This window comes from Xiphophorus couchianus, chromosome 3 (assembly GCF_001444195.1).
Source record: "Xiphophorus couchianus chromosome 3, X_couchianus-1.0, whole genome shotgun sequence".
Classification (NCBI taxonomy): Eukaryota; Metazoa; Chordata; class Actinopteri; order Cyprinodontiformes; family Poeciliidae; genus Xiphophorus; species Xiphophorus couchianus.
Genome location: NC_040230.1, coordinates 22,658,269 through 22,671,622, shown reverse-complemented (window position 1 = coordinate 22,671,622; position 13,354 = coordinate 22,658,269). Strand labels below are relative to the sequence as shown.

General features: G+C 36.3%; 1 protein-coding gene across 3 annotated transcripts in view; it reads left to right on the top strand.

The window, feature by feature from the left end:
• Positions 1-13,354, top strand: part of LOC114141800 (RNA-binding motif, single-stranded-interacting protein 3) — a 132,913-nt gene that overhangs the window by 98,250 nt on the left and 21,309 nt on the right. For all 3 annotated transcript variants that reach the window (XM_028012628.1, XM_028012626.1, XM_028012627.1), the window contains exons 7-8: positions 8,116-8,222; positions 12,531-12,574. In XM_028012628.1, coding sequence (XP_027868429.1) covers positions 8,116-8,222; positions 12,531-12,574 — 151 coding nt within the window. The remainder of the gene's footprint in view (positions 1-8,115; positions 8,223-12,530; positions 12,575-13,354) is intronic.

Sequence of the window (13,354 nt, the reverse complement as noted above, 5' to 3'; positions counted from 1 at the left end):
GACCAAGATGACGTTGTTGGTCGAGATATAATGCTCCACCAAAGGATAAAAGCTGCCATTGATCATATTTATAGAGTAAATATTTCTCAATAACTCAACGGTTACTGATTCGCTGCTGTCTGACTCCTCCAAGCAGTCTCTTTATCAAACTTAAGAAATAGTTTTCTCTCCGCTTTACTTCTTGTTCAGACTAAAGTTGATCAGGTCTTCTCATTCAGATCCATAAAATGTTGATTTCTGTTTGTTACGGATGTACAAAGTTTATTGAAGGAAAAACGTTGGAAAACGACTGATTTCCAGAGGGGGAAATAAATGTGCTGGAAACAGCTTGAGCTCTCCCAACGTATCAATGCCTTTTACTGAGCTGAGCAAGATCCAGCACTCCAATCTGAAATGTAAATCAAGTAATCACACGTTATGCAACGGGTTGCCTGCTGTATTTTCTTCTCTGTGTTTTGAGGTTCATGCCTCCACACAGCGAGTGTAAAAGTCAGTGCCAGTGGGAAACCTTTCGGATCCGTTCACGCGCTGCACAGTTTTGTCAAACAGCTTAATGTCAGAATGTGATGTTAAAACAAATCAGAAGGCACGTTGATTCAAGACATTTAAATACAAGGATGTTATCTTTGACAATCTATTCACTAACCTAGCATGCCGGCTTTGAAGAGGAAAGCTTTGAAAATGTTTTTCTTCCTTAGATTTCCTGGACTTTAAGACACTGCCCTGTTTTATTATATATGAATATAAAATCTCGATTCAACTCTGAGTCAGAAGACATGATTTCCTGCTACTCATTTGAAGCAAGAAGTTTTAAAAAAATAATTTTCAGAACTTATTCAAACCCTTTTTCCTCTCTTTTTTCCAACTTAATTGCTTCATTCTTTCTTTTTCCTCATATGTCTCACATTTAAGATTCCTTGCCAGTTTTCACCACTGATATGTGTTTTTTTTTCCCCCTTCCCCCTTGGGGCACTGCTTTCTTTATACCATATTTCCCCCAATTGTTTCAGCTGTTTTGTCTGCCATCAGATTTGTTTTAATGTTTGCTGTTGCTGTGCTTTGCCCTGTTGGAAACACATGTAAGCTCCAGAATTTGATCAACAACTAAATCGGGCTGCCTCTGACTTTTTTGGCATGTTGAAAGCAGACATTCTGTCTTCACACACGCCGGCACGCTGGATAGTTGGAAGATGAAGTATTTTCTCCATCTAATAAAATCCGACTTACTTTCTGATCATTTTGTCCAATTATTTGACCTCCTGAATTCACAAAGAGACTGTTTGTGGGGCACTAAACTATACTCAACAAGAATAATTGAATGAGATGATGGTATCACAACAAAAGTAACCTACCTTATCCTTATGAAGTTAAACCCTGTGAAATTTTACGTTAACTGCCATAAAACAAGCGCAATGTAAAAAGGGGAAACATGGCTGAAGGCTAGCTTCTACATAAGTTAATGCTTCATATGTAGATGTCTTTTTAGATTTGTTCTTGGTGAGATGGAGAAAATATGACAGCTGCTTTAGTTCTCTCCCTTAATTATTATTTCTATGAATTTATGATCAATGTGTCTTGTAGATTTTACGGCATTTTACACACCCAGTCAGCCAGCCAGCCCTGGTAGAGGTGATATGTTACAGGTCCATGAATTTTTTTAGTCTAGGTGTTTTAATTCCACTAACAATTTGTCAGCATCCGCTTGTCTTGATCCTTGACCAACTAACCATCTGGAGCGCATGTTGTTTTCTCAGAGAGCCTTGAAGGGCGTTGCTTTTGCTTCACTTCACCTCACTGATTTTTTTTTCCATTTAGTTGTTTTTGTAGATTAAATCACATTTTTTCAAATGAATATTTTAGCATGTTGTTTGCTAGTGAATATTTTTCATAGCACATTTCCTGCTCCAGATGGGTCTCACACGTTGCTTGGTGTGTTACATGAAAGAAACAAAATTTATTTCTTTAGGATTCTTACTTATTTGTTGGATTTGAGGTACCAAAGCCAATATCTGTGTTAAAAAAAAACAAAAGAATTGCATATAATACGATTAAACTACTTACAAGTGTCATTGTCACAGGACAGATTATTGATTTAATCATATTTTGGGTAATGGTTTAATGACTTTTATGTGGATAATATTTCTTCCCTGAGAAATGTTCTAGCACCTCCATGTAATTCATTGCTTATTTTCAAGGAACATTTAGATAATGTTGTTTCATTTTTACAATAAAATGCAATCTAAAAAATTTTAAAAGGCAAAGAAAGTATGAAAGCTAAACTAATTTTCTTGAGTTTAAATATTTTAACTAACAATTCTGTCATGAAATGGTGTGGTAAAGGGTGGTGAGGCAGACGCAGCAGACCCAGGGGGAGATGATTATGGTGATTTAATGGTGAAAATAAATCCCAAAGTCCACAAAACCTGGCAGCACAGTCGAGCGGAAGGCTGGGGCTCAGCACTGGTAGCAACAGGCTACCCGCATGGACAAGACACATTGACAAGGATCCGACAGAGACGCTGAGACACAGGTGACATTAAATACACGGGAGGGTAATCACAGAAATGAGACACACCTGGGAAATAATCAAGGGGAAGACAGGACAACACGAAGACTCAGGGACACAGAAAACTCTAAATAAATACACAGAAAAACACAGAACATGACAAATTCCTCATTATTTATTGTTCAACAACAACAAATTATTATTATTACAGAAATATAAGCTCTGGCTTTGCACTGTATGGCTTAAAACCTGTGCATTGCTTCATAGATCTGCTGTTTTTTTTTTTCTTTTTTTTTAGTTTCAACCTTAAAATCATCATCAGTACATATATTTTAATGCTTCTATAATTACCAGTAGACGATGTTGTAAATCCATTATAAATGCACTTTATACTCCAAACTGAGTGAAAGAGGAGTATGTTTTACTGTAGACTGAATTGCCTACTTTCATATCCTTTACACCAGGTGTACATATAATGTGTTCTGTGTTGGGGTTGCAGTGGTTTCTTTATTGCCTTGCTAAAGTTTCCAGTATCCAGCAGCTGCACTAACAGTATGTGATCTGCTCCTTACAGTACAAGCCACCCACCTTCTTACCAGGAAACATGTCCTGCCATTTGAGCAGAAAAGGTCAAAGATTGAAGACTGTAACTCAGTAAACACATTTTTTTGGTCCACTGAATTCATCTATACACATTTTCGTATGCACAAATAAAACTTTGAAAGCAAGCAGTCAAAAAAAAGTTTTAAAAGTTAACTTTTTATCATGTTAAATTAAAAGTTGTTTCAGTTGTTTACTTTGTTATCCTCTGTGTGACGCAAACACACAATTTAGCACACAAAGGGATGATCATTTGATCTATTCATAGTTTTTGCAGTCATTATCCTCATGCAAATCATTAAAAATATACATCTTCTTTAATGTAATGTTTTGTGTATAGGTGAGGTTTTCTTGTTTTCACTTCATTGACTTAAAAATATAGTTCTGACTAGACCTCACAGTACAACACTGTTAGTCTGTAATAAATCAGTCATTCCAGATGTAATCAAACAGAAATTAGGATTGGAATCACAAAATCAAAACAAGTACAATGGCTGAAAAGAAGAAGTTAATATGTAGTTTTTCATGAGCTGGTGTTTCTCCGTGGACATTCTTTAGTGGTTCTTACTGGAATAGCATAAATATATACTATGATGTAAGGATCATGACAATAGGACATGAGAAACAGCTTTAAACAAATGTTTAGGTAATCGTGTGTGGGCAAAATGTACAGAAAAAGAGGTCTTTCTGTTTCATAAACTCAGTGTCTTGATTTTAAAGTAATAGAATTTGATGATTTGTGTTTTAAGTCGTACAGAGAGCTCTTTTCAGGCATCTTAGTTCAGTGGGAACATCACGTCACATGGTAAGCAGGGACCTGCTGCAGTTATATTACTCTTTTATATTACTTTACCCATTGTAAAGGGCAAAAAGGATTAGATTACAATGGGAACACTCAGATTTGATCAACAAAATAATCTGCCCGAACAATAATGTATGTGCACAGCTACGTAGTAACCTCTCTTCGCTGATTGGACAAACACATGAGCACCAGAAAACTACGACAGATCAGTTTTGTTGTTCTTGTGCCACTGTGTGATGAAATGGGACATTAATATTAAGCATCAGAGTTAACATTTAAAACAGTCATCCAAGTAAGAGAAGTTATTATTTGTAATTTCTAATCAAATGCTACAGGCTGCTGAAAAGCAACCATGAAAGGAAGCAGAAAAACATACACATTACAAATAACTATATGTCTGCATACAGGTAACCTTTGCTCTTGTTGATTTATTTTTTATTGTTGTCCTCTTACTGCATGTTAAGTTCTCAATTAGGGAATAACAAGTTGACTGTTGTAGGTTTCATCATGAGTCTCAGAGGGACTGTCATGATGACTGTTAATACCCATTAAGTGAATTTAGGTCCTTGGACCATTTATACCTCTTCAATTTCTGCCTTGCAGGACCAGTTTTACAGTCTGTCTAATAAAATGATGTCAATACTCCTCCCCGAGCCAAGCTATGATTTATTTGGTGTATTTGGACAACCCAGAACTTGATTGTCCTTGAATCACTTCCAAAGGAGAAACAATATACTGGAACAGCATCACAACCATAATATGAGTCTCAATCAGTTACCTAAAAACGATGTCTTACATGTAATACTGTAATGTGGAACAATCAGAACTTGTTATATACTTTTTTTTTTTTTTAGCTCGGAAACTTTTTGCAGGTTTTCCCCATAATCGATCTTGAGTCTGACACTGGCCTGCTGAAATCTGAGGACTCTTGTATATACAAAATTGTATAATGTGTTTTGCATTTTGTTGTAAATGTCCACAATCGACTTGATGTAGAATCTAGTTGAATAATTTGCCATTCCACATCATTTTGTTTCAATGTAGTGAACTTTGGTGGATTTGCTGGGGTCAAATTTCACTTTTGGTACAGTATATGGCTCACATTTTGTTAAAGCACTCTTAAAGCTTGGGAGATTTTATATTGGAATCTGTACCAGTCAGAGTTTCAGTCCCTAAGACATAAAAGCAAAGCAAACTAGAATATTTCCACTAAGGTTTGCCTGGAATAAAATGTCTTGCTTGACTGGTGCAGCACATCGCTATATTTGAATCAACTATCCAGCTCACATTATTCCTGAAGGTTTAGTTTTTTTTGTCTGGGAGTTATAGATAGTTTAGCTTTAGTGCTGATTTTGGACATCCAAAGCTCACCATAAAGGTCAAATATACAGAATGCAATCTCTGACCAATTTATACAAAACGTACAAGCTGACAGCTGCAAGCCGTTCCTGGAATTAAATTTTTACGCTCTTTGTGACTTCTGTTTGCCTCAGTAGACTTTTTCTGCAGTTTAGCTGTCAGACCAACACAGACTGGCCGCAGACATTGGTGTACTTCGGTTAAGCACAAATATTTGTCTGACATTCACAACCCCTCATTTTATCTCAACATACTACATATAGAACCTTCACAATTCAATGTTTTCCAATTCTGTTTGAGAGAGGTGTCTGCCATTTGTTTAGAAGCTAGATGTTCCTATTAGAACCCCGATAAAAGGTCTTTGGTGTACGGTCTTTACACGTTCACCCCATCCACACAATGGCTCTACTCCTGCTTTTTTCCAAAGCAACTAACTTCAAAAATGTTGAAGTTAGTTGGTCACTAAGAATTGACTTTTATTGTGTGCATTTGATGACCCGTTTTGTATGCATTTGTGTTAACTTGAAGTGGATTGGCGACTTGTCCAGAGTGAACCCCAAAACTTACCTTATTTATGTGAAAAAAAAAATTATCACTTGTTTTTCAATTCAAAACATAAGAAAAAAAAGCACAATAGTCTGCTTCACATTAAAAATGTCGGATTTATTTATATTGGGTTTTTTTTATAAACTTTCCATCTGGCTTTATTTTAAAGTATGCAGAGTGTAAACATGTTTTTGCATTTAAATTAATGTTTTGTCATTTTACAGCCTGAAACTGAAAAACAACCACCAACCAAAATGTTCTTTGTTGGAGAAAAATGATTTTTAAACTTTCTTATAGGTCAGTTAATTATAATAAGAAAAATATGCAATTTAACTGTCTACCAGGTTGCCATCTATCACAAAAACATGAACTCAAAAATGTGTATGCTAACGTCGCTGCTAAGTAAAGTAAGAATTTCAGTTTACTTCAGAGGACTCATTTTCATGCAGGCACAAGAAAATAGTAAACAGAGTTTCAGATGTTTTTTGGGTTCTGCTTTAGAAAAGACAGATAAAAACATGCTCTGCCAGAATACTTGATGTGTTGTCAGCTGTTGTCACTTTGTCTTACTCTGTTTGCTCGACCAGGGAAACAGAACAGCTACTGAGCACAGACACAGCTTTCATGTCTGTGCTAAGCTTCAGAGTTTTTTCGTGGTACAACATTTCAAATGTGTGGTTGAAATTCAATTTTTTTTCCATTATGAATCATGAAATTCAGAGTAGCCTTCTACTGTGGGAAAAATATATTTTTTTTCATTTTGACTCATGTTAACACACATGAAAACAATTTGGTAAAGTTTGTTCTGTTTTTGTCATTTCACTGAAAAGTTACTGTGTCCTCTGCTATTGTTCAGATGAATGAAAAGATGCATAATAAAATCTATGAAAATGTTATGTCACAATGGTGGAAATTCGCAAGGCCACGGCTTATTTCTGCACTAGATTCACAAAGCAAATTTCACTGAATAAACACATGCAAACAAGCTACACAGTAGGTGCTAAAGTGATGAAAACAAAAACAGAAACAAATATTCTTCACACAGTTTCATGTTGAAGCGGAGATGTTTAAAACATGCAGGACACTCTACATGACCAGCGAACTTCAGTGCATGAGGAGGTTTTTTAGTCATTTCAGTTCAGTATGTTGGAGTTGGGACATTTCCAGAAGTTGCAGGATATCAGTGCTCAAGGTTTAGAGATTAAACCTCCTCTTCCACAAGTTGGAGCTCAGTATTGAAGGCTCGCTATAATTCCAGCAATAAACAGAGACGGATAAACAGCTGACTGTCATTTGGTGTTTCCCAGGATACCGGACAATATTTTCTAGATGTTGTAGCTCTCAACCTGTGTTGGGCTATTATGTCAGCCAGACCGTTACATCAGCCCACTTGAGGTGTTGAATTTTATTATATTTCTTACATTACATTAAAGCGAATAGCTCTCGTGTAGTTATGTAACTACATAGGAAAATATGGGTCTGTCTGTTCACTCAATATGATAAAATAACAGTCTTCATACAGCTAAATTTGTGGCTTATCAAAGCACAAGCAAATCTCTTTCACATTACATAAAACATCAACCTGTCTAAATAAATAAACTTATACTTTTAAATGTGTTTTTGACTCATGCGGTTGCAGAAATATTTCCTTGTAACAGAAACTGCTGTTCACCCTGTTCTCATAAAATATTCCCTTAAATTAGAAGAATTTTGTATTTACCAATCCTATTTGTTTTTGTGTCGACACTGTCACCAGACTACTTCTCTTTATTTAGTACCTAGTAGTCTAGAGTTCAGCTAGAGTTCCAATGAGGGGTCACACTCAGTTAATCCAGTTTGCAATCAAGTCTTTCTGCTTTCTCTGGTCCAGAAAAAGGCTGTGTTTTCTTTGAAGCAGCTGTAATCTGCACCCATTGCCCCGGGGTCAAAGTGTGGGGATAATTTGGGGCATCAAGCATGACTGTTTGGTTTGTTTTGAACCATGCTTAGCATGCTTTGATGATTAGCCTGTGGCTTTGATTCAGTGTCAAGGCTGTTTTCGAGAAAGCTAAGTTGTAGAAATAGTGGCGATAAGACTGTTGTTCAGATGATTTGATAATGCTGTGGAGGAGATAAGGGTTCTGCTGGAGGTTAAGTGTGGTTTCCAAGTCCATTTGATTAACAATATGTTTGCTTTTAAGTCACAGTATAAAACTCCCTTTATTCATCTGATCTTGGAAACATTTTGAGGTTTTTCTTACTACTAAGATGAGTAACTTATCTTTCCTTGTCGTTGTCTCCATCTCCATTTAATTGACTCTAGCTCCTGCAGAGCCCCTGTTGTGCAAGTTTGCTGATGGAGGCCAGAAGAAGAGGCAGAGCCAGGTTAAATATCCCCAGAATGGACGACCGTGGACAAGAGAAGGAGAGGTGAGCTGGAGCTTATTAAATAATCAAAACGAGATTTAGCAGAAAAAATAAATAAATAAATGAAAAGAATCCTTGTAGCCATTCCTGACAGTCCTGAAAGCTGTAACACGCACTTTTAGAAAACTTTCGCCATTTAGTTTCCCACTTGGAATATCATAAATGCAAAGAGCTAAAAATAAACAAAAAATGTATGTGTTTATTAGTAAGTCATTCTCACACTCCAACACTAACAATGTCATTGATGTCCTAGCTTGAGCTGCTTTTTAGAATTAGGTTCACGAAACATTGGGTATAGATGTTAAAATGTGGTTGGAAGATTGCTGGAAATGATCTGACGGGTTAACTAAGCTTGACATCTTTGTTTAGGCTAAATTTACACTGGACATACAGGCCACAAAAGTAATATTTTCAAGATATTAATTGTATAAGATAATGACAAGGTCTAATCAACCTTAAGTTGCTTAGTTTTTAATGGCAGTGGAGGGATAGAACTGAGCAGTAAAGTAAAAAAAGACTGATTTTAGTAGGTTTTCTATATATTTTTATGCAAAAAAGTATACATTTTCTACCGCAAGACAACAATTAGCATGAAGATTTTTGGGCAACAAAACTACATTTTTTAAAATGTATACATTAAAAGATAAATCTATCAAATATATGATTTTTCTCTTTGTAAAAGTTTGTTATACATTTTAAAACCATAACATAGAGTTAACATGACCATACAGCAACAAAAAATATATATATTATACAGTAGGTATTTATAAAACTTTACAGTCTGTGCCCTTGATGGGTCATGGAGGTTTTGCAGCTTTGGAAAAAATTCATTCAAAAACATCTCCTTGGGTTGTAAAGGTTGTTGACCCTTGTGATAGACCAACACAAGGTTGTGCATAAGTGTGAAGCTGAATAGGGATAATACATGGTGGTATGTATTTTCTATTCAGTCCTCCTGAATCAATACTTTGTAACTGAGTTTGGCCACAGTTCCTTCTACCAGTTTTCCACATCTACGGATTAAGATTTCAGTCTCAGTCTGTGCATTGTCCTACCGGACGCTTAAATTTCGTCCCAGTCTTTGTGACCTCTAACAGGATTTCAGGGTATGCCCTGTATTTGCCCAATCTATCTGGTCATAAATTCTGATTTTCTTTCATGTTTCTAGTGAAGAAAAGCATGTCCACTACACTATGATATACATGTTTAATGGACATATATCATCTCAACGTGCAGCTGATGTGTTGAGGGGGATATGTAGAGTTAGTGTTTTGCATGTTGGCCTTAAAATGTCTTTTTGGTAACCAGAGCATCTGACTGGAGGCATAGCTTGTTGGAATTTGTAAGTTGGACATATCATAGCTGTCTTTAAAACATGACTTTCTTTTTGACACTTTTCCAGAAGAGTGCCTGATTGGCAATTTTAGGCCTGACTGGCTTGGTGTCTTCCTTTGTTTTCATCTCTGCTTGATCACTAATGTTCTTTAACAAAATTCTAAATTTAAGTTTAAGTAACAGATTTCTGAAACCAATTGATTGTACTGATTTATATTAAGGAAAATCAGAGCGAAGGCAGTTTAAGCCATTTGCATGTTTCACTTTTAAATACATAAAAATATTTTTTTAAACTTGTCACCATTTTTTCACTACATCTATTGGCTTTGTCCTGATTTATCTCTTAAAAAGCCAATGAAATCTCAACTTACTGCTCAGTTTCATTTTCTTTTACTTTCAGTGTTTAAAGAAGATTTCCACGACACTTGTCAGCTTCCCTGCTAGGTCATTATCGGTTTTCATTTCCAGTGACATACTGTGGGCTGAACTAGAGATACTGAAGACAATATAAAAACCAGCCTTGTATAAATATGAAATATCACGTTTCTAAACTTTCACAAAGTCATATTTTTTTCTCTTTGTTTAAACTTTCACCTCTACATTGTCATCTTCATATAAAATGAAACCTTGTCCTGAGTACTGAAAGCAGATTGATTGCTGCACAAAGAGTGGGTTCAGATTTAGACTCTGGATGCCAAACCTCTAATTTAAAGAACAACGGAAAAGTGCAAAATAATGTCGCCACCCACACACAGAGTAAAATTTTCTCAGTGCTCGCAGTGCAAGGAGGTTGGGAAAGAGCAGTGTGGTGAAGTGGAACGAAATGGCACCAGGCGGCAACTTCATCACAGCGGGCAACCATGATGTTTGTGTTTGACCTTTAATCCTTCAGGATGTAACAGATCGAAATTCCTCCTTACATGTATGAAAACAAATTTCAACACAGTGTTGTATTTCTTAATTTTAAATGCCGTGCTGGTAGAATTTGATATGTTCTCTCATTTTTCCAACCTTTTGTGTCGATGTGAAATAAATGTTGAGTGTTCTCCACAGAATTCTTCACACATTTTTCAGCCGTCCAGAGTTCCGACAAGGCTTGCTTGGCCCCAGAGCATCTTGTTAGAGGTTTATGCATTTTCTGGAATTGGGTTTAAGAGTCCAGGCTGACTAATAGAGACATCTCACAATGGAGATGCTTGAGGTGCTTCATTGCACGCTCACGCTCAGCCAACTGAGCCTCGGCTCCCTGAACCCCTGTTTTCTAAAAGAGCCTGGCCTTGAGACAAGGATGCACACACATTTTACACACACAAGTAAACACCTGTGTTCAGAGAACCACACACAGGGTACATGTGAAGCTTAAAATCATTTTTTGACTGTGCTGCAGTGAGCAGGAAGAAAACAGCAGTGCAGATAAATAGCTTCTTACCAAAGTCAGTTTTACAGCTGAGAATAATTTTTTTCATTATAAAAGTTGCATTTTTAACATGATAATTCTACTTTTAACACATTTAATAAATTATTTGTTAGTGATGTGGTGTAAAGATTCTTCAGTGACAGATTTTTAATTTTGCAACTTAATAGGTTTTACATTTTGCACCCTTTTGCTGTTAATCCTCGGGGTGTTACTTTCCTGGAAAAACTGTTCCAGGTAATAAAAGAAGTCTTTAGCATATTTTAATTTTAAGATAACAGCTCAGACTCTGTAGCATTGTGTTGAGCATTTGATGTTCAACACAATTAGAATTCAGTCATGATGATGAACCTTTACCCTGTTTGTTAGAATGATTAATGTAGCAATAGAAAAAGATAAAACCTGTTGCATTTTTAATTGTTCACATAAAGATGGCTGATTGAAATTGTTTCCAGTGTGATGCTGAAGGTTTTTATACCTTAAAGATGTAAAAAAAAAAAAGGCATTTTTGAAAGTATTTTCTGACATTTTTGAAAGTTAATTTTTATTGTTAATGCCAATGTTCTCAGTACATGTTAACTTCTACAGTATCAGGCGAAAGTGCTCGTTCCCCTTGAACTTCATCACATTTTGTCACACTACAACCACAATACGTCAATTACATTTACTGAGATTTTTATAGAACAGAGCAATTACCATTGAATAATTAGAGTCAAATTAGTAAAGAGACTAATCAAAGAAGCAGACAAGAGGCCAAACATCATGTTTATCAAAAGCCAAACATATTGAAGAAGGTGCTCTGATCGTATAGCGCCAACATGTTAGTGGCAGCATTATACTGAGAGAATTGGTTTTGTTAGCAGGGGCAGAAAAACTGGTCAGAGTTGATGAGAAGATTGACTGAAGTAAATTCAGGGTGAATTTTAGAGGCTACAAAGGACTGGAGTAAGGTTTACATAAGAGTTAGAAAACTACACTGAATGTACAGCCAATCATAATCATGAATCCAAACTCAATGTCCAGATCTTAATCTGTGAAAAGTATGACACAGATTAATGCTTAGACTTTGTCCATTTGGGTCTAACAGAACTTCAGCATTTTTGCAAAGAAACATCTGCAATCATGTGAAAAGCTGAATTACTCCGAAAAGGTTGCAGCCATTTTTGGAGCAAATGGTTCTGCAAATAATTGACTAATTGAGCAGAGAACACAAAAAAATGTAGGAGTATAAGTACTTTTGCAAGACAGTGTAGTTCCCTTAGTTCTCTAAATATTGTTTCCTCTCTTCTCTGTCAAATCTGTTTGTCAAAAAGCTGCATAGAGGAGCTTTTTGTTATATAAAGTAGGCTTTTTGGAACAGGTATCTGTTCTTACACGAAGGTCAACCATCAGTTGTACATAAACGCCCTGAGAGCAAACAATGTTTTTTTTTCTTTTTTTACAATAAGAGTTTTTATCAACATAGTGTAATATTTCTTTGCTTCTCCTCTCCACCTAATGGAAAGTATACACTAGTATGTTTTCTTAAACCTGCATGTTTTTTTCTTTTCTTCTTTCAACAGAGTGGCATGGCATTAACATATGACCCCACAACAATGCAGAATGGGTAGGTTCCCTTTTTTTCTTGCTAAAGTACATTAAACATTTTTATTTTACTTTTGAGGGCAATTTTCTGCAAGATTTTGTTGTTGAGAATAGCCATCGGTATCAGTCACACTAGACGGCTTCACAGATGAACAAAAAGGCCACGAACATTTAAACCTGATGAGCAAAAGCACTTGAAGACATGGGTCCATGTTGCATCCAAATGCACAGGTTGGCGAGGCACACATTTGCTCCGTCAATCTGGCTCTTGCAGATGGAGCATTTATTTATGCACCTATGCATACCAGCTGTCAGACATGTTGGTTCTGATTGCAGATGGGGTTGTTGGGCGGTGTTGCAGTCCTGCTGTAAGACTTTCGTCAGCTTGGCTATCTTCAGCACTCCCGGGTTGAATGCAGAGAGTGGCGTGTGTAGAGTTTCAGAGGGAAATTGGAGATTGGTCATGTCTGCTAGGAATGCTTCTGGTGATGCGTTCCCAGGAGGAGATGCTTGCTCCCAGCTCTATGTTCCCTTTCTTCTCCTGTCAGCTCAGTCAGCCATCCTTTTTTATTTTCATTCATACGTTTCCAACTATCACAGCTAGATCTGCATTTTGCTGTGGTTTGCATTTTCACCTCATCTTAAATATCCGTCCTTTTTTTTTTTTTTTGTTTTGCTCACTCAGCCTTATGATCTAGGGTTGAAAGAATTATTTTTGACATTTTGGGCTTATCAACAACGTTTTTGACTTATCACTGTCTTCTACCCCTTTGTGCTTTTAGTTTTCAAATAATTACTTTAG